At 37.2% G+C, this 23,172-nt stretch overlaps 1 protein-coding gene across 1 annotated transcript; it reads left to right on the top strand.

Annotated features, from left to right (window-relative positions):
* The first annotated feature begins 908 nt into the window (after positions 1-908).
* Positions 909-14,646, top strand: RBM46 (RNA binding motif protein 46). The gene is made up of 5 exons (XM_050338492.1): positions 909-1,070; positions 4,175-4,642; positions 5,563-6,345; positions 13,191-13,250; positions 14,621-14,646. The coding sequence occupies exons 1-5, from the start codon at positions 920-922 to the stop codon at positions 14,644-14,646; spliced, it is 1,488 nt and encodes a 495-aa protein (XP_050194449.1). The 5' UTR covers positions 909-919.
* Positions 14,647-23,172: the final 8,526 nt, after the last annotated feature.

Raw genomic sequence — 23,172 nt, 5'->3', positions numbered from 1 at the left:
TAATTGACTTTATTTTTACGAGCTCTTGTTTCTGCTAGTGGTAGGGGGTTAAATAGTCAGCTATCAGGTAAAATAAATAATCTTTCTAGATAATTTCATTTGGATGATCGAGCTCAAAGTAGTAACTTGAAAGTTAATTTTTTTAGGGGCTTAACTAGTAAAGTTGGTAATTACCAAATGTTGTGATTGTTTCCCATCACCTGGATGACAGAAACCTAAAGCTACTTTGTGAGATCTTGACGTACCAGAGAAATAATGGATAGAGCAGGAGCGACCATATTGATAAACTTGTTTAGTTTTTGAAATTGTGAAAATGGATAAAGCCATGAAAATAGGGACCCCAGTGGTGGGATTATTTCAGACCCTTAGTTTTGCAAGAGAGTTCTGCCCAATTTTATTATATATTGGTATTAATTAATTTACTCTTGTTCATTAATTCTTTATATTAATAGGTCATGTGTTTCTTCAGTATTTTTGTACTAAAATACAGTTTTGAAATAATTGGTATTTTTATGGAATGTATTAATAAGAAAATGGATCTTGTCACTCCGAGTAGTTTATCTCTAACACAATTATGATAACATAGTTGATGGAAGAACTCATTCTTCTACTTAAGGGCAGCATTTAAAAGTAGCTATGACGCTTACATTGTGATACTTGTGAGAGTTGGAATATAGAATGTATAGTTGCTGGTTAAAGTTCAAGATTATCACAGCTACAGAACAATGTCTGAAAGCAAATACCTAAGATTACAGTGGCTGGATTTAGGACTGAAGCCTTATGCTAAACAAAGTAACAGTAAATAAGCAGGTATAGCCTAAATTGTTCTTCTGTGCTTTGGTAGCTTCTGTGTGCATATAACAACTTAGCATTAGCTGAATTGGAATGTCTGCAATGTTCTGTTGAAGCTGTTGCAGATATGCATGAAGAAAATAAAACTGCAGCAAATGGATGTGGCAAAATCCGAAGTGGTGCTCAGAATGGGGCCGCTTTACTTGCCCTGATGGAGAAGACTGGATACAGCATGGTCCAACAAAATGGGCAAAGAAAATTTGGTGGTCCTCCACCAGGTAAGCATTTCTTTGTGAGGTTTACTTTCTATAACGAGAGCTGTACTAAATCAGACTGAAAATTTGTGTAGCCTCACGTTGCATATCTTGACAGTGGCTAGTAGCAGAACCTTAAGGAAACAGTGTAAGAAAACACAACATGTGCAGGGTCCTGATATGCTTTATAGTTTAGAGCAGTTCAAGATCTCTTGAGCTAGACTATGTTGAATGTTTGCTTTTGGTGGATTTAAGAAGTTGCAGGTTTAAAAGTAGGTAAAGTGGACAGGTAGCAGAACCAAATGTGGAGCTGAAAATGCCGAGCATGTTCCATATGACTGATAACACGCTTGAAAAATGTTTAGTGGCACAGAAAGGAAAAACAAGTTGGTGACGGAAGCAAAACCTACTTTATTTCTTGTCTTACCCCTTACCACTTGCATTGGCCAAAGCATTTTTTTTTTTGGAAATCTGTGCTCTGAGAGAGCACCAGTGAAGATAAATCTAACTCATTTTGTTTTCAGACTCTGAAGCATTTCTTATATTTTGAATAATTTTTTCAATGTCTTTGTTGGCATAAGCAATGTACAGGAATTTTGCTATTGCCATTAATCCTGGTTGTATGAAATAAAATACAGTAACTCTTCTTTTTGAATCAGATTATGCACTTAAACAGAAGGCAGAAAAATTATTTGTGCTGCTCTTTCAGTTCATTCTCACTTGTGGCCTGTGATCCTATGTCTTTATAAGTCATACTCGTAAGCATGAACTGTATTACTTGTTGCTATGTGTAGTTTAAGACAGGACTGCATCAAAATTATTTCTCTAAAGTTTTTGCTGCCTAAGATTTGGAATGTACATTTACTTAGCCTATATAAAAGTAGCAAAAGGAAGCCTAGTGAAACTATTTTGAAACTGGCACTGGGAAAAGAACTGCAGGGCATTGCTAACTGTTTCCTGAAGGTTCAACCTGTTCTTAAATTATTTATACATTTTTTACATTATAATTATGACTTTTAATTAGAACATTAGACAGTACTACGTGTGTTTGTTTAGCGAAGCAACTTTTATTAACCTGTTAAACTTTTCTGAAACTAGATGTGTTTTATAAGGTATCTCTTCCATAAATCTGCTCATTGACATTACTTATATATCTCTCCCTAAAATCTTCATGTATTTTCATACTCACTTAGGTTGGATATTGCCCTAAGTTACTATAAATGGTTCTAGGCCAGATGAGACTTGAATGTTTGAGACGGCTTGTAAGAAACTACAATAACCTTGTAAATTAAGAGCTTTGCTATGAATTTTGCCTGTTTAAGATGTGGTTTCTATAAGCTTGTGTTGCTGCCAAAGGGTAGTCTCAGTGTCAACTCTGTTTTCAGCAGATCTGCCTGAAAATTTTCCTAAAGAATTACAGTTTTTATTCCACCTGGCAGCAGCACACTTCTTGTTCAGTTTATGTTGCTTGTGGAAAATGTATCTGTGGAGTGTTAAAAAAAAAAAAAAAAGACAAAAGTGATTTTTCATTGTTTTGTTTGGGTCCACTGCTTAGATGGCAGCAGACATAATGATGTCATTAGGTGTATAAATAATTAGAATTACATAGAAGTTTAAGATGGCATGGATCTCACTAACAGTGGGAGGATTACGACTGTAATGTTGATTGAAGTTTGATTACTTGAACTGTTGCAAAAATAGGAGTCCCGTTTTCTATCATCCAGTGATGAATCAAGTACACAGTCAAACTCTCTGATCAACTACTTGAGGATTGCTTAGTGTACATTTAGCGTACAGTTTATAGATAAAAAAATTCTCCTGTGAGAAGGCAAAATTTTCCAAATTTTGTTAATTATTCTTTTTCATGAGTAAATTACTGGCCTTTGACAATACTTAAGGAAAAAGTGTTAATTACAAAATCATCAAAATATAATTTATTCTGAACTTCAAAGTAAGTTATTTAATTACCTTCTTGTTTTAACTTGTCATCAGCAATTATTTTTTCACCTTGCCTCCTTTTGCTTTGTAATTTCTTGCGAGTACTTACTGAGATTTGTGGTTTGTTGTTTTTTGGTTTTTTGCCATCTTTGTACTTCTTGCTTTTTCTCCTGTGGAAAACCTTTCCTGTCAAAAGCTTTAGAAAAAGCTGTTAATTAGTATTTGACTTTGTCTGCCTTTGAACTTTCTGCCTGATTTGTCTAATTTAAAAAAAAAAAAGAAATCTAAACAAAATTTTTAAGATGTTTTTTTAAATTATTTTGGGAAAATGGAGTGCTGTTATTTTGCAGACCATGGCTCCATATTTTTAAATTCACAAATGCATTTTTCCATTTAGCATATCTTTCAGCATATATGACAGAGATACAAAAGAATGTATGAATGTCCTTGGCTTAAGGACAGAGACTTGGATATTCTTGTAGTTTTCAGATGTCAGCCTGAGACTGACTTTTCTGTGGATTTTTAAAATTTATTTCCTTTCTTTCTTACACTTCAGCATGTGAAAACCGTGGTCTGTTTTTAGAGGATAAGTCTTTTTGGCTATTGAGGAAAGGATGGCTCCGTATCCTAACTTCTTTAGGGAATCCTATTTTATTGGATTTTATTGGTGGAAGCAAAATGTTTGGAGTTTTTGCATGATGTTAAGGAAGAAAAAAAAGTGCTGTGCTTGGGACTCTTACCAAAATTTCTAAAAATATGGACAAGAAAGGCAGAGAAACTTTGTTCAACTTTAAAACATTGTTGTAGAAAATACAACTGAAGCTCTTTCTCAGTTATCTCTGTCAGTTTCATTAATAACTGGCATAAAATTATAAGGGACAAAAAACGATTGAAAGATAGACTCTTAGTAAACCTATCAGTGTTTTAAATAATTCTGGGTCCGCTGTGTTGTCACACAGATTCCATTGGGAAAAAAACCCAGAAGATGGAATTAAAAGATATACAAATTGTGGGCTTCTGGCATTTTTTTATTTAAACATAATAAAAGTAAGAATTAATGAATTAAAATGTGCTAGTTTTCAGTTGAGATTAAAAGTAAATAAATAACTCGCTACCTTCAAATTGGGTGTGGGGGAAGTGTACGTATCTGGCATTTGTACTAAGATTGCTGTTGGACAATTTATTTTAAGGTTGGGAAGGTCCTCCACCACCTCGTGGATGTGAAGTTTTTGTGGGTAAGATTCCTCGTGATATGTATGAAGATGAACTAGTTCCTGTTTTTGAGAGAGCTGGGAAGATCTATGAGCTCAGACTGATGATGGAATTCAGTGGTGAGAATCGAGGCTATGCTTTTGTGATGTACACCACTAAAGAGGAAGCCCAGCTAGCCATCAAGATTCTTAATAATTATGAAATTCGTCCAGGGAAGTTTATTGGTGTCTGCGTAAGCTTGGACAACTGCAGGCTATTTATTGGAGCAATTCCCAAAGATAAGAAGAAAGAAGAAATACTGAATGAAATGAAGAAAGTTACAGAAGGAGTGGTGGATGTCATTGTTTATCCAAATGCCACTGACAAAACTAAAAATCGTGGCTTTGCTTTTGTAGAATATGAATCCCACAGAGCAGCTGCCATGGCTAGAAGACGACTTATCCCAGGTAAAACTGTTTGTAACTCAACTGAGATTTTGTGGGGAGTATCTGTCTCCTAATTGTGGGGAGCGAAGTGGTGGATCATCCCTATTTGCCATTCTTTAGGGGGTTTTCAGAATTACGAAACTGCAGTAGTGCCTTTTGGCTAGGGAGGATTTTTTTTTTATTACTGTGTGGGCAAGTCTTGTGTTGACTGCTGACAGAGTGTTAGGAAGAAATGTTATCGAAGAATTACATAGTATGTGTATTATATATATACAAACATATAATATGCAATATATAATATGTAGTATATGCAATAGGTAATAATAAAATATAACAGTATAACACATAGAATTACATGTAGAATGCATATGTATATATAATTTGATATATATATAAATATGCAAAGTAGTGGGACAAATACCTCCAGATCACCAAATATAAAACAAACTAGTTGTGTGATATGCAAAATGATGGGTTGACATGAGTAACAAAGTGGGTTTGCTTTGGGATTTTTTTTTTTTTTTTTTAAGGTTCTGGCATCTGCTGTAAGATGGAGTAAGGCTTGTGCTACTGATATGTATTAGATTACTTTTTCAGGTGTTGACCATACGTTTTAAAGTGGTAATATTATTGAAGAGGCTGTGTTTACTAGCTAGTAAAATACAGCTACTTTTGGTCTCCTTATGTATGTGTGAATATGCATGTCACAAAGTCTTTGCTTTGACAGCTTATGGTGCTTAATGATCCCAGAGGGTACAGATAGAACACTTAGCGTTTTTGAAGAGTCTCATTAACAATTCTAAGTTGCTTAAACAGATGCAGGCAACAAAACCCAGTTTCATGTGGTGTGCATCTTGTTTGCTTTTTGTAGAGGTAGTTGATAAGAATGATTGTGTTTTCCTTTACATGGTTCTTATTTACATAATGCTTCTTTGCTGTAGGAACGTTCCAGCCCTGGGGTCATACTATCCAAGTAGACTGGGCAGATCCTGAGAAAGTAGTTGATGAAGAAACTATGCAGAGAGTCAAAGTATTGTATGTGAGAAATTTAATGATATCTACTACAGAGGACAAAATTAAAGCTGAATTCAACAAGTTCAAGCCAGGAGTAGTTGAACGCGTGAAGAAGTTGAGAGACTATGCTTTTGTTCATTTTTTCCACCGAGAAGATGCAGTTGCTGCTATGTCTGTAATGAATGGAAAGTGCATTGATGGAGCCAGTATTGAGGTAACACTGGCAAAGCCAGTTAACAAAGAAAGTTCTTGGAAGCAACATTTTAATGGTCAGATAAGTCCCAGTTCTGAAAATCTCTTAGGGTTTCCCAACAAAGAAGATGGCACTCAAAAATCCTTGGCGAAACCAGCAAGTCTTTCAGTTCGTCTTAATGGCCAGCACAGTCCAGGCTCCCCTGAAGTTGAAAGAAGTACATACCCCTTTTTTCCAGGAATAAAGCTTACTCCAATTAGCATGTATTCTTTAAAGCTGAATCACTTCAGTTCTGCAGTAATGCATCTGGATTATTTTTGTCATAAAAATAGCTGGGCACCACCAGAGTACTGCTTGTATTCAACAACAAGTCAGGATGGGAAAATACTCTTGGTGTACAGGGTGATTATTTCTAGTATTGCAGATGATTCCCAGAGTTATTTCATGCCAGAAAAACTCTGCACAACGGTAGAAGATGCAAAGGAATTGGCAGCACAGTTCACACTTTTACATCTAGGTAAGCATTAACAGTTTTGATTAGTTATGAAAAACTGAAGCTGTTACTTTGAAGTTGTTCTTATCTCGACATGTGTGTATTTTCATGTAAAGTGTAAGCTAGTCTGCAGAAGCATTGGTTCTAGGATCAGTTGAGTCTGGACTATCAGGTGAGAGCACTGAAGAAACACTGTGTAAAGGTCTAAACAGTCCAGTGCCAGGGTCATTTTTGCTTACGTTTATCTACTGTGATGATGTTTAAGGAAAAACTAGATGACATATAAGTGACTTGAGTCATCTGGGTGATGATTATGGTGCTGAAAATTTATTTGAAAGGATGTGTTTTACTATCTTCATTTGTGTATATTGCATTTTTAAAAATTAGTATGCAACTATTAGAAAAGGGTCGTTTTTATCTTATAAAAAGCTATGTTAAAATCTGTTCTTTTCATAGGTAAGAAGACAGATCACTGCCATTCTGACAGTGTTATCCCTGTTGCTCTATAAAGTAAAATACCCAAATAATACAAAATATAAAAGTTTTGCTATATAGTTCCTGCCCACCATTTTTCAAAACATACAACACACATAAAAATCCATTCAGATTTCAGAACTAATTTCTACAACTACGTTGTTTCATTAATAATTGTTGTCTTCATCTGATTAAATTTCGTGCCCAAATCAGAATTTTATCTCCGTTGCTCGGATTTGAAGGCTTTTACAGAACCATACCATAATGGTTTGATAAGTCATACTCTCAAGCACTTGTTCTTTTGAATAGTTTATCTTCTTAGTTCTTTTTCTGGCCTTTACGTTCTGTAATATTTGAAGATGAGATAGAAGTGATCTTTATAATTTTGCAAGTATTATGAACCATCACGTAATTTCTTTAGTCTGCTGAGCAATGTTCTGGTGTATTTGTTGTGTGGTTTCTTACAGCATGTCTAGATCAGTAAATGCTGTATCATGAAATGAATGCTCACTGGTCTTTTTTCAACGAGGTGTTTTTCTGTAATTACAAAAACAGTTTTCTAATGAATCCTGGAATCAGAGGTTTGTTTTGCTTGCCCTGTCCCTCCTTGATAGCCCTTTCTGCTGTCCTCCAGTTTTTGCCCCTTCTCTATCCCCTCTTCCTTATACCCTTTTCTTTGCTCATTGGCCCCCCCTTCCCTTTGCCATCTACACTTTGGCCCTTTCCTGTCTCTCCTTCTGTGCCTTTTCCCTATCTCCCCTTCACTATCCCCCGCTTCTTTGCCCTTTCCCCTTTTCTGCCCCGCCTTTTCTGCCCCGCCTTTTCTGCCCCGCCTTTTCTGCCCCGCCTTTTCTGCCCCGCCTTTTCTGCCCCGCCTTTTCTGCCCGCCTTTTCTGCCCCGCCTTTTCTGCCCCGCCTTTTCTGCCCCCCCTTTTCTGTCCCCCCTTCTTATTCTTTTACCTTCTCTGCCTGACATTACCAGTCTCTACCTTTCTTCAGCCTTTTCTGCCTTCTTCTTTAGCCTTTTTCTCTGCCCTTCTTCATGTTCTTTGAACTGGTCAGACCTACTTAGCTTGTCTTTCCTTGTCCTTCAAGTTCTCTGCCCTTCTTCAATGTTTATTGCTCTTCTGCTCTTCTCTGCCATTTTCTATCCCCTCTCCACCCCTTTTTTGTAGGGATCCTCCCTTCAACTACCAGTGTTTGCCCTTCTCTGCCTGTCCCTGTCAGTGTTTGCCCTTCTCTGCCTGTCCCTGTCAGTGTTTGCCCTTCTCTGCCTCTCCCTGTCAGTGTTTGCCCTTCTCTGCCTCTCCCTGTCAGTATTTGCCCTTCTCGTTTGGCCTCTCTGCTCCTTTCTGCTTGTCTCTGCCCTTTTCTGCCGCTTTCCACTGGTCTCTATTTTATCCTTGCTTCACCTTGCTTGTCTATCTTGCTCTCCCTATCCTTCAGACTTCTTTACCCTTTATGTCTGTCTGTCTCTGTGTTTCTACTTTGCCTTCTTTATCCTTCTGTCTTCTTACCCCATCTTCTCAGCCCATTTTTTGGCCTTTTCTGCCCTTCTTCGACTCTTCCTGCCCTTCTTAACCCTTCTGCTCTGCCCTTCTTCTCTGCTGACTCCCTTTTCCTTTGACTTTCTTCTCTGCCTGTCTTCCCCTTCAGCCCTTGTCTGCTCCTTCTTATTCCACTCTATTACCCGTTTGTCTTCACCCTTCTCCTTCACCCATCTTCTCTGCCCTTCTCTGCCTTTATTTCTCCTCCAGTCTTCTTTTTCCTTCTCCTCTGCCCTTCTTTTTTGCATATCTCCGCCCATCTTTGTGAATCTCTTCTTTTGTCTGCCCTGCTCTGCCCTTCTTCTTTGACCTTCTTTGACCTTCTCTGTCCTTTTCCTTTGCTCTTCTCCTATGTCCTTCTGCCCTTCCATCTCCTCTGCCCTTCTCTGCACATCCCCACTTGTCTTAGACCGTCTCTATCTTCTCTGTCCCCCTTTCCCCCTTCTTTCTTCTTTGGAATTCTTTCGGTGAAGAATTGTGTTGAAGATGATAGGCTTGTTCAGATAATACAAACCAGTTTCTTGTCTAACTGTATGTCAGAAGTTGATTGGATTTTTTTTGTAATTACTATTATTTTAGTAAATTATCAGAATTGGAACAATGTGTTCTAGTGTTTTAGTTTTTCACTGGTGGTAGACAATTTTTTCTGAGTTTCTTATAATATCGAGGGAATACAAACAGGTTTGACTTCAGTTACTGTTATTTCCGTTTATTATTATGCCAGGCAGTGTCTGAGACATCAGACTTGGTGATCCTGTATAGTGCAGCTCTGGATAGAAACATAATGAAATTATACAATACAGGAAATAATGGTTTTCTGATTAGCTGTGCATGCATACAGGGCTCAGGGCTGCATGCACAAGATTTAGTTGGAGTTTGCTTTAGGAATGCAAGGACAAGAAAGGAGAACAGATAATGAAGTGTTTATTAAAATACATTTAATGCATAATTTTGGCCCAGTAAAACAAAATTTTAAGGGAAACGGAAGCAGAAATAGTAACTAAAACGTTACATGAAGTCCTGTTTTATTGAGGACTGCTTCACTGCTGTTCCTGAGGTAATTTAAGAAAGACTTCTTTGTTACCCTCTATTCCCCTTCCTCTCCCCCATTTCTTTGGGTTTGGGTTTTTTGGTTTGGGTTTTTTTCCTCACCTGTTCTAGTTTTTGTTAATTGGAAAAGTTGTTACTGATAGCAAACTGTTAAAGTAGTGTTGCCATCTTTCTCATCCTTATACTGCTACTTAAACTTAAACCTGTTCTGGAAGTCTCTTGATCTGTAGGCTGTGGTGAGCTTATAGCAGACTTATTGCAGCCTTAACTATGATGCCTCTGTTTTTTTTTTTTGCAATGCATGACTAAAATGTAAATAAGTTTTTTCTTTTAGCTTTATTCCTTGCTTCTCCTCGTTTTTTATTTGGCATGCAGAAAGGGAGGAAGAACCTCCAAAGGGCAAAGATTTATACATTGTCTCCACTTCAGCAATGCTGTCTTTGGTTTGCATTGGTAGGCCACCTCCAGAGGGTGGTGCTTTCAGATGGTCAAAGTGATGAGATTATTTTTAATAATAAAATAGTAAGTATCTGTGCCTGGTTTTGTACACAAGATGAGCAGCACTTTACTGATTGAGTGTCTGTTTCCCTATTTTTCTAGGTATTAGGGGCCACACTTTTATAACCCAGGTAATCCTGAATACAAAAGATAAAAAGGGTGCTAAACGCAAAATAGTTGTGTAAGGCTTAAAAGAGGAATGAAGACAGTTTGGGGTTTTATGCTTGACCATACGTGCCTGCCTACTTTGTGTCTTACAGATAGTGCTATCTAAGGATAATATTTTCTCTCCTATACTTATCTGGGAAAGAATCACCAGAACAATTAAAAAATATTAGACTAAGAATGATTATTCACAGTTGTGGGCAAATCTTGAATGCATACAAGTTTAAACAAATGAAGAAAATATGTGTTAAGATTCTCCTCTCTGGAATTATAATTAGAAGTGCTGTAGGGAAAAGATTTTAAGGTAGACTTAAATTAACGATATTTTAAAGCTTTTTAACACTTCAGTGTGCCATACAATCACAATTAATGTGAATTGTTATTTAGCAGAATTCCCAAATCCCAGGATTGGTTTTTGACAGCTGTCTACATAATGGTCCAAGGCTAGTAATTCTGTCTTGTTGTCTTTAACTATACTATTTTTTTCTTCTTTTCATGGGCTCTGTGCATTCTTGTTTGTGAGGATTTGGCCCTGCAAAGAGCATACAGAGCCCTGTTTTGAAACAAACATATAAGGCTGACTTTTAAAAGATACACATCTTTCATGTTGGTAAAAGGCCTCTTTTTGATGTTGGCATTGAAACATAGCCCTAAGGAGTCTATTTTGCCTATCTAATCTACAGAAGTTGTTTTTGGTCCAACTTTATATACATATATATATATATATATACACACACACTATGTTGAAAGAAACATCTGCAGCTGAAGAAGAGTTGCTAGATGTGACAGAGGATCCCTCCTTCTCACTGAAGTGTCTGTTGCGTGCTTTGATGTGTTGATTGAAGCTGCACTGATCCATGTGTTGTGGCTTTTCTTTGGGTTTTGGAGGTTTTGTTTGGTTGGTTTGGGTTTTTTTGGATAAGTAGCAGTGATTTGAGGGAAGTCTGACTGTGCTTCTTCGTGCCTGTACAAAGATGACATAGGGAGTAATTTTTTCAGGTAAGTAGCTCTTTTACAGGAACATAATTTTTTGGCCACCTAATTTTTGCAAATGTGTACAGGTTAGTTTTGTTGGTGTGTTTTTTTCCCATTTTTTTAAATTATTTATTTTTTTAAAGCATATAAGCAGACTCAGGTAAGTAAATGAGAAAGAGCTGCTTTAATAGAATTTTAAAATTGGACTGCTATGATTAATAATCTCAGAGCATTCTGGTTTTTGTGGTGTGTGTTTCTGTATTTCCTGTCACATAACAGAATACTTGGTTTTTACACAGTGTACATGGTACTGTTATACAGCAGTCTTGAGCAAGCAGCAGTACAACAATTAACCACTTGGTGTCACCTGAATATTTTGAAAATTATGCTCCTTAGAAAATACAGGAACCTATGTTTTCTCTGAAAGATGAATAAGCTGTATTTTAATGTTGCTAAATAAATCACTAGCAGATCAAGGGAGAAAACAGTCGGGCTTCTTAAATGTACAGAAATTACATGTCTGGATGTCCCTTTATGAGAAGGAGAGCAGAGTTACATGTTGAAGTTCCAGAAGGTGAATGTTGACGGGGCAGGAGGACAGGGGAGCAGAACAGGAAAAAAACCTGAATGCCCCATAGAAGTTAATACCTCTTCCGTTAATTTGATTCTCATTTCTACACAAATAAGTCTGTGCCTTTAGAAGTTACACAACCCCTTAGTGTCATTTGCAAAATGGTGCTTGGCTGTTAAACGTGGCATCCAGTTAGAAAAATAGGTAAGACTTCCTATTCTTGCCTGTCCTGGAGACTGACTAAATTTGAGGCAGCTCCAGTTTGGAGACTCTGTAGCTGTGTAATTAGCACACACTCTATATTCCACCTCTGGTCCAGAAGCAGTGTTGGTGCTGAGTCAATCCCAAAACAGGAAGTTTTAGTTATCATTCAGGTCCTTTGCATCAATAATGTAGGTTTGTAGCTTATGGAATCAATCTGGCTCATCCGGTATGACTTTAAAGAACAGGCAGAAAAAAACTTGAAGTTCCAGAGATGTGCTCTGAATGGTCGAACTTCCACCTCCCTTTCTTTAGTAAGAGTAAGCATCTGAACCCTGGAAAAGGAGAACAGTCTTTAGAAAATTACATTTTGTTTGTTTCAGTGTTTTAATTGCTGCTGGTGGAATTCCACTTGTTTAAGAAAATACTAGAACATGTCTGAACCTATTTCTGGTCCTTAAGATAACACCCTCTGAAGGAAAGGTGGAGTTCTGAGAAGTTCTCTACCTACTGAGTTTCACTTAAAGGGTGATGGGGAAGAATGGGAGAAGTTTCGGTAAAGCTTCCTTGGTTTCAGGGATCTGCCAGGCTTTAAATGGGTGTTCCACTAGAGGGTATTGTTTGTTCTTTCACACATGCTATTTCGTGTGACGTCTCACTTTGGCATAATTTATGGAATTAACTTTTAGGTAGAAGAGAGTATTTAAAAGTGTTTAATACAAAGTATATAAAAGAAAAATATACTGTTAAAACTCTGAATCTCTAATAAATCTCAAGAAAGAGCATTTTCATAACTAACTATAGCACATAAATAAGTTTTATTCCAGTTCATCATATAGAATTTATATAGTAAATGGCAGTGAAATAACTGGAGCCAGCATTGTATCTTACTACTATGAATTCACTTGTTTAAACATCTTAAATGTGTCATGTGGTAGCAATCTGCAAGTCAACGATAAAACTTGTATAAACTAGTTCAAGAGTCTGTACTCAGCATCTGTGTCTCAGAGCAAGTGTATCTGTAGGCTGCTGCACTAGATTTTGGACATTAAACTTCAAGTGAAGTGTTTTTACTTTAATGTTTTGTTGTAGGGATTTTCTTTACTTAAACGTTGCCTTGGTTTGCTTTATCAAAATTAATTATGTTGCTGTTGGAGCAATCAACAGCCTGGTAAAAATTGTAAGATGTTTAAAAAAAAAAAAAAAAAACCAGAAATTTCTGGCTTGTTTCAGCAAATACAGTTGATAAGTGGTGATTTGGTGGGTTTGGGTGTTTTTAGTGATTTTTAGAAAGGCTCAGAATGTAGTATAAGAAGTTTCTTAACAATACGAATTTAGAAGTCTTAAATATTTATCAGATGACTTACACATAATGGTTTTTATCACAGCCCCCGAGCAAGCATATATAACTTTGCTGTCCCTGAATGCAGCATGGTGGGATAGTAAAGGTGAGTAAACCTCCCAGGATTGTAATATTGCAGGTTTTTGCCCCCTTGAAGACTTTGTCTTAGCTGTATTGTTTGCACTAGTTGTTAGAGAAGTTGTTCTTTTCCCCACATACAGAGCTCTAAGAAAGCTTGTAGAGATTCTCTGTCTGGTTGCTTTTTTCAAGAGACCATGGCTCCACTGCTGTGGACCTGCTGATGGATCACCCAGTCTGATATTCTCGTTGATTGTGCAGCACAAAAGAAGGTTATAGTTTTTACTCCTAAAATGATTCTGAGTCATTTTTCAGCCGTTTCTCAAGTATTTGCTGTTCCAAGTTGGGTTTAAATTTAATGTTCAGAAGTGTGAGTTCTGAACTTGTGTTCAGATACTACTCTGGATATGTAGACTATTTCTTCGGGTAGTCAGTTTCATGGGAATGAAAGAGATTCATGTTTCCTTCTCTGACTTCATTTTTTTCCAAATATGCTATTGTGGATGACTTTAAGTGTGTATATCTGTCACTGAGGCCTCTTTCATTTTTTAAAAATTAGGATTACCATTTTTGAGCGTCATGAGAATGGGTTTTATAAGCTTATAAGGCAGTTTGAAAACAGCATGAAATCTGTGCTTGGTGTTCACTGCTGGAAGCTTCTGATCTGAGGCACACAGAATTTTTCCAGCAGATTTAGTTATTTTTCTAATGCTGCTGCTTATGGACAGGGAACATAACTTCGTAAATTTTGGCCTCTCTAGGATAACTTGGAGAAAAATAAATAAGAAAGATACAATATTGGACTATATTTATGTGTGAAATAAATTGACTTCCTTCAGTAGAGTCAGTCAAAAGAGGATGGAATTTAGTGCCCTTTTTTCTATTCCACTGATGATCACAATGAAGTTGGGTTTTGTTTATGCAGTGTACATCAGGCAGAACTTGGTGCTTAGCTGATAGTACACTCTGATCTAAAGTGTTAAATACGTAGTGTGAAAGACTACTACTATGATATGTATGATATATGTAACTGTTGTCTGCATTAATATTCTGTGTTAAGGTGAAACAAAGGGTCATTATAAAGTTTGGTTAAAAGTATATGTGTATAGGATGAGAAAATACTTATGTTCAGTAACAAAGAATGGGGTTTTTTAAAAGTATAAGGCTCTTGGGGGGAAAAAACCCCAACTTTGAGCTGTTGACTAAACAGTTTCTTAATCATTTGAATTAGTGCTGCAGAGGAAAGGGAAGGACACAGCAGTGGCATAAGACTCTGATTGCTTTCATTATACCATTATCTTAAGTTCCTTAATAGTTAAGTTTGTCTTGAAATGGGTAATGCAATATGTTTGCTGAAATCAAGTCTCCTTCATTTCCTCCCCACTCCTTTTTCCACAGCCAACTGTACACCCTATTTGGCTTGAATTTCCCTGAAGAAGAAAAGTTTGGAATTTATTGCTTTGGATCTTGTCATGAAGGAAAAAAGAATACCACACGGATATATAATTACCGGAAATTCACATTCCATGTTTAACGATGAATAATTCTTCAAAGCGCATGTGTGTATTAAGCATTTCAGTATGAAGATTAGTGAAATTGAATGTTAAATTGTTTTGGTTAGTTTGATTAAATTTAGGTTTTAAAAGATGATTTGTTTAAAAGATTTTTATTACCTGTAATATACACCAGTAACTTATATTTAGAGTTGAAATAATTTGCCACAATTCCTACTCTTTTATATTTTAAGTTTCACACAGAATTTTTACAGCTTCTGTTGTAAGTAATGAATCTTAAGCAAACATTAAAAAACCAACAAAACAAAAACGCAACATTCTGGCAACCTTGCCTTTTCATACATGAACGTACATAATATGAAACTTAAATACCACACTCGAATTTGTTTCCATAATTTGGTGCAAAATTTTATAGGAAGAATATGTCCAATAAAATCTTTGTTCTGGTATAACAGTACATCAATGCAAGAGTGGTATTTTGAAGGACTTTAGATACCATCAGGCTACATGAGATACATTGCTGTAGTCATAAAATTGAGGTTCAATGTGCTTAGTTATTCTTTGAGACAAAGGCAAAAAAATATCCCGACACATACAAATTACATGTGTTTTTAAGTACAGCTCACTAGGTTGCATTTCCTGTTGTAGGCACCTCTCTGTTGGGATGTGTGCTTTCATATTCACAGAGGCCTTGCTTTTATCCAGGATATCCCTTGAAACCAGCACTTGTGCTTGCCTGTGGCAGGCATGTGAACAGCAGCTTGCTCACTTTCTAATCAGGCCATGTTCTTCTTAAAAAACATTGTTTAGCATTAAGCTGAAAGTAGTTTTCAATTTTAAAAATCAGATATATGTAATTCACTTTGAGCCATCTTTATTTTTATTGTGACTGTTTAGCATTTCTCAGTCAAGTGCTTTATTTATTGAATGACAAGAAAATAACGGCCTTATTTTTCCTTTTTAAAAATCTAAACCAAATACTGTAGACCATCCTTATTTTTGGAATTTTATATATAGTTTCAGTTCTTTGTTGAGGAGTGGACCAAGTGGCATAGTTAAAGCATCTGAGGGCTTCACCTATGCAAGCAATGTTTGTAAGCTGTTGTGTCTGAAAATTGTTTGTCCAAAAGGAGTATTATGTAGACAGAAAACAATGCAATGGAAAGATTTAAAGTTGAATAATTTTTCTGAAAAGCAATCAACTTTTGTGGTCCACTACATATTTTGGTTTAAGTTTATTTCATCACCATATTAAATTGTCCTTCTTGCGGTTAATTTAGGTGCAGTTATTGCAGTTTCATTTTATTTGCATTTGATATTAGCTACATAATAATTGTTTTAAATGTTGCAATTTTTAATGTTGAAATAATGTGTTTGACTTCTGTACTTGAATTAACATTTATATTAAATTTATGCTGTTCATATTTGGTGTGTGTAAACAAAAAATAAATTATTTTACACGTGGTACCTTCAAGACTTACTTTACAGGGTTCACTTTGCTTTGTCTAGCAGCAAACTTTGGCCAGAGGCTCCAGTGCTCCAGTGCTTTGCTGAACAAGAGGAAGTGTATTTAAGTGGCTTCATGAAGGCCTGAAAAAAGAAAAGTAATTCTTAAAAACCAAGTTGCTTAGTAGCTTCTGGCACATTTGAAAGTTGTTAAACTGTTAGGATTTCCTAAGAAATTCATTTGGGAGGAAAGAAGAGGGGACTCGTTTAGTCCATGTTTAATCTATGTGGTTTCTAAGGCCAAGACAAAAATCAGTGTTTGAAATAGAATAATACAGTGTCATGCTGATAAGATATGGGGGTGATAATTTAGAAGTACCTGTTAGGGTGAGAATTCCATTCTACAGAGTGCTGAAATAAGCCTAATTTTTATTTTTCAAGTATCTTTATTAAGACTCAGATTTTTGTTTAATTTCTAATGGAAATCTGGGCCAATTCTACCTAGGTAGGATTGGTATTGTTAGCTACATAAGGGAGCTGTGGGACAAGGTGAACAAAAGTTGCATAACGATAAAATGAAAGCCAGTAGGAGAGCTGTGAATATAAAGTTCCCCCAGTGCTCACTGACCAGTACTGTAGAAAGCCATGGGATTGTGTATGTCCTTCTTGATCAGATATCTAGCTGCACTCCCTTCTTTGAAGTAATCTGGTGCAAAAAAACCTCACCAGTTTTCTACAAAGTAACAACTCCCATGATCATTTAACGCTAGCCTGGATCTTGGCAATTATTTTCAGAATTCCCAACACATATGACTGTACAAAACTATTATCAAGTGTTTGAGTGTAATGAGTACTGGGTTCATGTCAGCCAAATAAAACCCTCAGGCAGAACTTGCCTTTGTTTTGCAGATTAGAGCAAAGGTGTAAGGAATAAGCAGCTGAAGCAGCAGTAGCGTAATTCAGGGTTTTTGAAGTTTATTTAGAACACATCATTAGAAATCTCTAATCAGTGTGCAAAACTGCAAGCATATTTTTCATATTTATAAAAATCTCACTGGAGCTTATTAACCTTTGAAAAATAAACCACCATGTATTTCTTGTACAAAGGTTGTAGCAGAGAGGACATGGTGTTGCATAGTTTTAACATTACTGTTGGATAATTGATAAAAAGTAAATTGGTATGCCATCCTGTTCTGTAATTGGTGTAGAAATAAGAAGTCCCTCTGAAAGTAGAGGTGGCTGACTTCAGTGAAGCAAAATTCTGTTACTTTGTGCTAAACCCGCTGCATTAAAAAACTTGCCCTAAATAAGAAAAGGAGGTCCTTTTTCTTAGTTACCTTTTTCATATTGCCTTTTTTATTTTTTAAATTTTTTGTCTAATATTACTACCATGTGGTTGGTGACAGGTATGAAAGTCTGTGCCACGGAGAAAACAGTAGAGTCAATAGTCTCTATCTTCCAACCCCACTTTTTTCATCGGGAAAAACAGTAGGTGGGGTGGAGGAACCGAGGCTGCTTGTCACCCAAAGTTAGCATCCTAGATAATAACATGAGTAAGAGTTAATAAACTAAAGGAGATTTCTTTTAAATAGGAAACAGTATTAAAGAGCAAGTCACCTGGGAGATGTTGGGTTAGCACATGCTCTTGCAGTAAAAGTAATCCCTGAGAAGTCAGTTGTTCCAAGTCTTCCAGTGAATTTCTTAACAGTTGCAGTAACAAAGAATGACCAGTTCCACATCTCTTCACATTATTTAGATGTTCAACTTGGTGGACAGAGGAAGGAAGACAAGTAATGATCAAGCAGTCTTAAATATAACATTCTTGCCATTAGAAATAGCCCTGATAGGCCTCATAACAGCCAGGAAAAGAGAAGGTCATTCAGAGCTCGTCTTTCTACCACTCGTAGTTGTTCACCATGCTAACAAAGAGCCACCGCGACTAGAAATCATTCCACCTTGTCTGTGTCTAAACTGTTCAGTTTAAGAGACAAAGAGTAAAATGGTTTACCCTGCTCACTACATCACAGCTGTGTCAGTGATAACACCCTTAACCTTTTCAGGAGACAGAGCCTATGCTGCTATGAAAGGACCACTGAAGCCACCAGGATTGGCACCTGGTATCAGGGCACCAGGCATGTGGGACTCAGCTAGAGGCAGGCATTTTCCAAAGATACAGCTACTGCAGAACTACCATGGAGAAGCATTAAACGATGCAACCCCTGTCAAGCCAGGTGGCATTTTTAGGATTCTACAATGAAAATAGCTGCTCATGGGATTTGAAAAAATCTTAGGTACTACATGAAGGTGGGTGAAATTTCAAGAAATACTTAGATACTTAAGAATAAGAATACTTAAATATATTCCAAAAGATCCCACTTCAGGCCTTGAGCGTTTTTTCTTCACTGACAGAGACTGTGGCTGCTGTTGACTTACAGTTTCCTGCAGAGGGAAGTATTCACTAGTGTATGAAAACCAAATCCATGCAAATACATATTGGTCCCTGCAGCAGTAGGGCCCTTGTGTCCCAAATCCAGGTGTCTCCCTTGCTCTGCTCTACAGATTAAACAGCAAGGCAGGGGGGGAGAACAATTTTTCCCATTTCCCCCTACCTTTTCACAGGCAGAATTTAGTATTTGCAACACCAGTCCTAGGGAAGACAAAAGTAGTAGGTTGGATTCAGACTGATGAGAGAAGAGACCTTTAACTCTCCCCTACTTACTCTCTTTCTTTTTTCTGTGACAAGGATCATCGTGTTGTTTGTAGGTACACAATTTAATACTGGCACCTTTAGCATAATTAAGGCAGAATAACATCCATTAGAAGGTGTATCTGCGTTCAGTGCAGGAAGCTACCATGATCAGTCTTCGAGGAATGAAGTGTGTCTGACTGAGGAGATGCCTCAGAAACTTCAATAGCAAAGAAGAGCTTGGGTGCATGCAAAAAAACCAACAAACCGGGATGCCTACAAGATGACACAGATTTGGAGGACCATACAAGGTCGAAGTGCCAAATCTAAGTTCGTTCTTCTTGTAGAAAACTGAAGGTCAAATTCTTCATGGAATCTAAGGAGATGGTTGGGTTTTAATGTATTATTTTGAAACCAGGGATAGAAGTATGCCAGAAAATGGTTAACATGTGGTTTGTAGCACTAGCTTTCTAAGGAGGGGTGGTGAGCAGCTTTCACCCGTGAAAGCTGATCACAGGAAGACACATTAAAGGATTTGTTTCTTCAAACTAGACAAAAACGTGAAAAACGCAACCTCCCATACCCCAAAAACAACTCACCTTTACTAACTAAAGCAACATTCATGAGAGAAAGCTACCTGAACTTCTAACACTAAAGCATGTATTTTTATGAAACTTCCAGTACATATTTGTCCTTAAAAAAACCCCATACAGTTCTCAGCTACCATGAAATCATATTTATTTTATCCTTTCATCCTAGTCAAGGAGTTAAGCTGTGAAAGTGGTAGATTAAGGCCAGAGGAAACCGTCATATCACCCAGGTTGTCCAGCACTCCGAACACACCACCCGATTCCATATATGCCCTTGGACCAAGCCCAGTAACAGCTGATAAATCACATGTTCCAGAAAGGCATCGAAGTCCGCAAGGAGCCAAGTCTTGCAACATAAATTGGATCAGAGTGTCCTGGCTTTAATCAGACACAGTACTTTATTGCAAAATTACTTGATTTTTTCCCACATAGAAATGGTATTTCCTAAGCTCCTAATATCCACTCTTGCTTTGAGCTTAAGAAATATGCCAAACTACCTACCAGCTCTGCATACTGGTAATAGCTATCAGCTGTATTTTGCTGCTTTTCTTTCACCACCGTGTGACGCTTTTCTTAAGTAACTAGTGAATAACTGTGAGTAACACTATAGGGAGGCTTCGGCAAGCTGTGAAGCAGGTGGAGTTCAACTCTATTAACTCTGGTGAACTTGCACAACAGAGCTCACAAGCTGGTCCTGTTCCACAGCTGAACTGGAGAGAGCTGGGTGTTAGCAGAGCTCCCCCGATTTTGTTTTATCTGACCGGAAGGAGGGACATGGCCTCCAATTTACAGGGCCCCGTGGGCTGAGCTGCTGGTCTCCAGTTTCTAGGAGGAGTGGAGCCAGGTGCTCTCACTGGAAAGCTCAGGATAAATGTCGATACAAGGATTCCCAGTACATTATGTGTTTCTGCCTGAGAAAGTCTTTCAAGGATCATCTGGACAAATATGTGTAGTATAAAATCTAAGAACGTGAAATGTTTTCATCCCAATGTAGAACAGGAATTCTTCAAGAGGATCAGATGTCATTTGTCTAAACAATTTTCATTTGGACTCTTCTAGTGCTAGGGGTAAGGGACACATGCATACTTACCAGTTAGGGCAGGCATTTAGTGAACTCAGATCTAGCTTTTCTGTACAGAGCTAGCTAATGGATTAACACTACAGTCTTTGGGAAGCTCAGCTTCCAGGTTTCTTCCCCTGTATGTCCAACCCTGATAAGTAGACATAGCTGCTTTTAGGGTTCTTCAAAAGGTTAGCAGAAGATTCCTGCCTTAGTAGAGTCTGCTGAACTTCTGGTGCCCTACTCCAGAATTCTTTGCCAGAAAAATAAATCTTTCTATATTTGTACTTGTTAAATCCATTTCAATTGCATGATATACCAGTATTTCCTAACGGAAAGAGGCCACTCTCCTGTATAGGTATCATTTCACTTTTTCTAAGTTGTTCTTCTTTAAATTTTCAGCAATCCACTGAGATGGGGAGAATACTGTATTATTGGAAGAAAACTGGAAAAAAATAATTGTATATTTTGAACATTACTTTGGTGCTAAGCCTTCCACATCACTTCCTCACTCTGTACTAGTTCTGCAGTTTGCTTCAGGAAGAAGTGAATAAATGTCGAACTTTCAAGATCCAAGATCCAAACTTCCACTATCCAAATTCTGTATAGTGATAGCCTTCAGTGCAGAGGACAGCCTTAATTAATACAGTATTAATTAATACAAGCTAACCAGCAATAATTTAAAAGCCTTTTTTTTTTTCATTTTTTTTGTCAACCAGATTAGAAAGATTTCTATTCTATGTATTCACATCCTAGTGTGCTGTTTGTTAAACAGGAGTCAGCAGAGATAAGAGAGGCATCTGACTAAGGGAAAATGTACATACTAGCAGCCTGAAGAGGAGACCCAACATAACTCAAGGAAACTTCATGTCATATCTTGTTAAAAACTTTGCGACGGATTTTTAGGAAGCATTTTTAAAATTCCACTTTAAATGAAATTCACTTATACTCTTGGCAGTTCAGCAGTTCATTAAAAAAAAAAAAAAGGCAATTTAATTACTGTTGCATGGGAGGGAGTTGCAGAGAATATGAGAAAAGTAGTGATAAAGATCTGAGTACCAGTAGGCATTTTTAATTGCATTACATGGACAACTGTTTCATAACTATTGAAAACTTGTTTGAATATTAGGATTCATAATGCTTGGGTAAGCAGATGTTTGACTATAAATGAGAATATCCTACCCAAACAATCTAAGTCAGTGTAGATAAGACTCAGATATATTACTGCTGAAATTGAACTGTGATCAGCTTTTTCACTGTATTGTATGTTTGCTCTTTTTGGCCTAATTTCCATGACAGTTCAGCAGGCTGCATCTCAAACTGTACTGCCTTTCTCATCAGCTTTCTCTAGATTCTCCTCACCTCATTGCTGCTTCATTATTTTGTGGGCCTTGCTTGGCGTTTCTCCCCCCTCAGATGTTTTTCTGTGTCATAGATATATTGAATATTTTGGGTTGGAAGGGATCTTTCAAACATTTTCAAGTCCACCCCACCCTGCACTGAGCAGTGACATCTTCCACTAGATCAGGTTGCTCAGTGCCCCATCCAGCCTGACCTTGGTCATCAATTATTCTTCCACAATAGGCCTCAGTCTACTACTGTATTTAAGTAAAAACTATTTAATGCTTTTCCCTTGTCATTTCACATTGGTTTTTCTTTAAAAAGAAATCCCAAACCTAGCACAGTCCTCAACCAAATCTATTCGGATTCTTTTGCTTAAACCAGCACTGACTTCTCTTAGTTACACTATTTTGTATCAAAATATTCTCTCATGTGTTTCCAGACTATTTCCAAATAGACTGTGTCCATCTTTAAGGGTGCTTTTGAGATAAGGTACCAGAATATCCCTTTGAACATGAATTCAGCATCACTAGCACATGGGCTCTTGCCAGCTCAGCTGTGTCTGTCACTGGTTACGTTTTCTCATATCCTTAGCAGAGCCTACAACAAACAGAGTGCTGTTGGAAGCTTACATTATGAATTTCTGGTAAGTATCAAATGTAATCTCAGCTCTTTTCATCGTGAGTAATCTTTTACAGATGTTGTTTTACAAAGGGAGAATTTGATGAATCTACCACTTCTCTAATTCTTTGGCAAGAAGATACCTACTCAGTGGAAAAATGGTCCCATGTGATCATTGCATGTATTTTATAGTAATATATGTTATAAACGGGTACTGTGGTAGTACAGTGTCTTTGTAGAATTATTTTAAGTGTGCAAACACCATTGACTAAGCACCCAATGAACTTTCAGCATTCATTATCTGATCAGTTCTGGGAGATGCAGTGGAGGATGTGTAAAACAAACTCATGCCAAGGCAGCCAAAGTCTCTACTGAAAAATGAATTAAGAGTATTGCAAGAAGTTAGAAGCAAAGTACAGAGGAAGTATGTGAAAGTTCACAGTAAAGTTGGTCTCCAGGTGGCAGAGGTATATGGGGTAAAAATCCCCAAAGTGAAGAACAGCTCTCTAAAGTGAGATTTTGAGCAGAAAGATGCAGACTGTGCACGGCCAGCTCACTGCTAACACTCCCAGATTTCCACGATGTCCATGTTAACTGCTCTTGTCAAAAAGCTCCCACTGCACAACAGGAATCCCTTCTGCAGAGAACTAATTTTATGAAGGACTACCAATCATAACAGAATTTGTAATGGG

This window comes from Myiozetetes cayanensis, unplaced genomic scaffold (assembly GCF_022539395.1).
Source record: "Myiozetetes cayanensis isolate MyiCay16 unplaced genomic scaffold, myiCay2020 scf7, whole genome shotgun sequence".
NCBI lineage: Eukaryota > Metazoa > Chordata > Aves > Passeriformes > Tyrannidae > Myiozetetes > Myiozetetes cayanensis.
This window is presented reverse-complemented; position numbering and strand designations above follow the sequence as displayed.

Bases quoted from the DNA above. Each gene is read 5' to 3' on its own strand.
- RBM46 (XM_050338492.1), top strand. From the start codon at position 920: ATGCATGAAGAAAATAAAACTGCAGCAAATGGATGTGGCAAAATCCGA. The intron at 1,071-4,174 runs GTAAGCATTTCT...ATTTATTTTAAG, and splicing joins ATTTGGTGGTCCTCCACCAG to GTTGGGAAGGTCCTCCACCA. The intron at 13,251-14,620 runs GTGAGTAAACCT...CTTTTTCCACAG, and splicing joins AGCATGGTGGGATAGTAAAG to CCAACTGTACACCCTATTTG.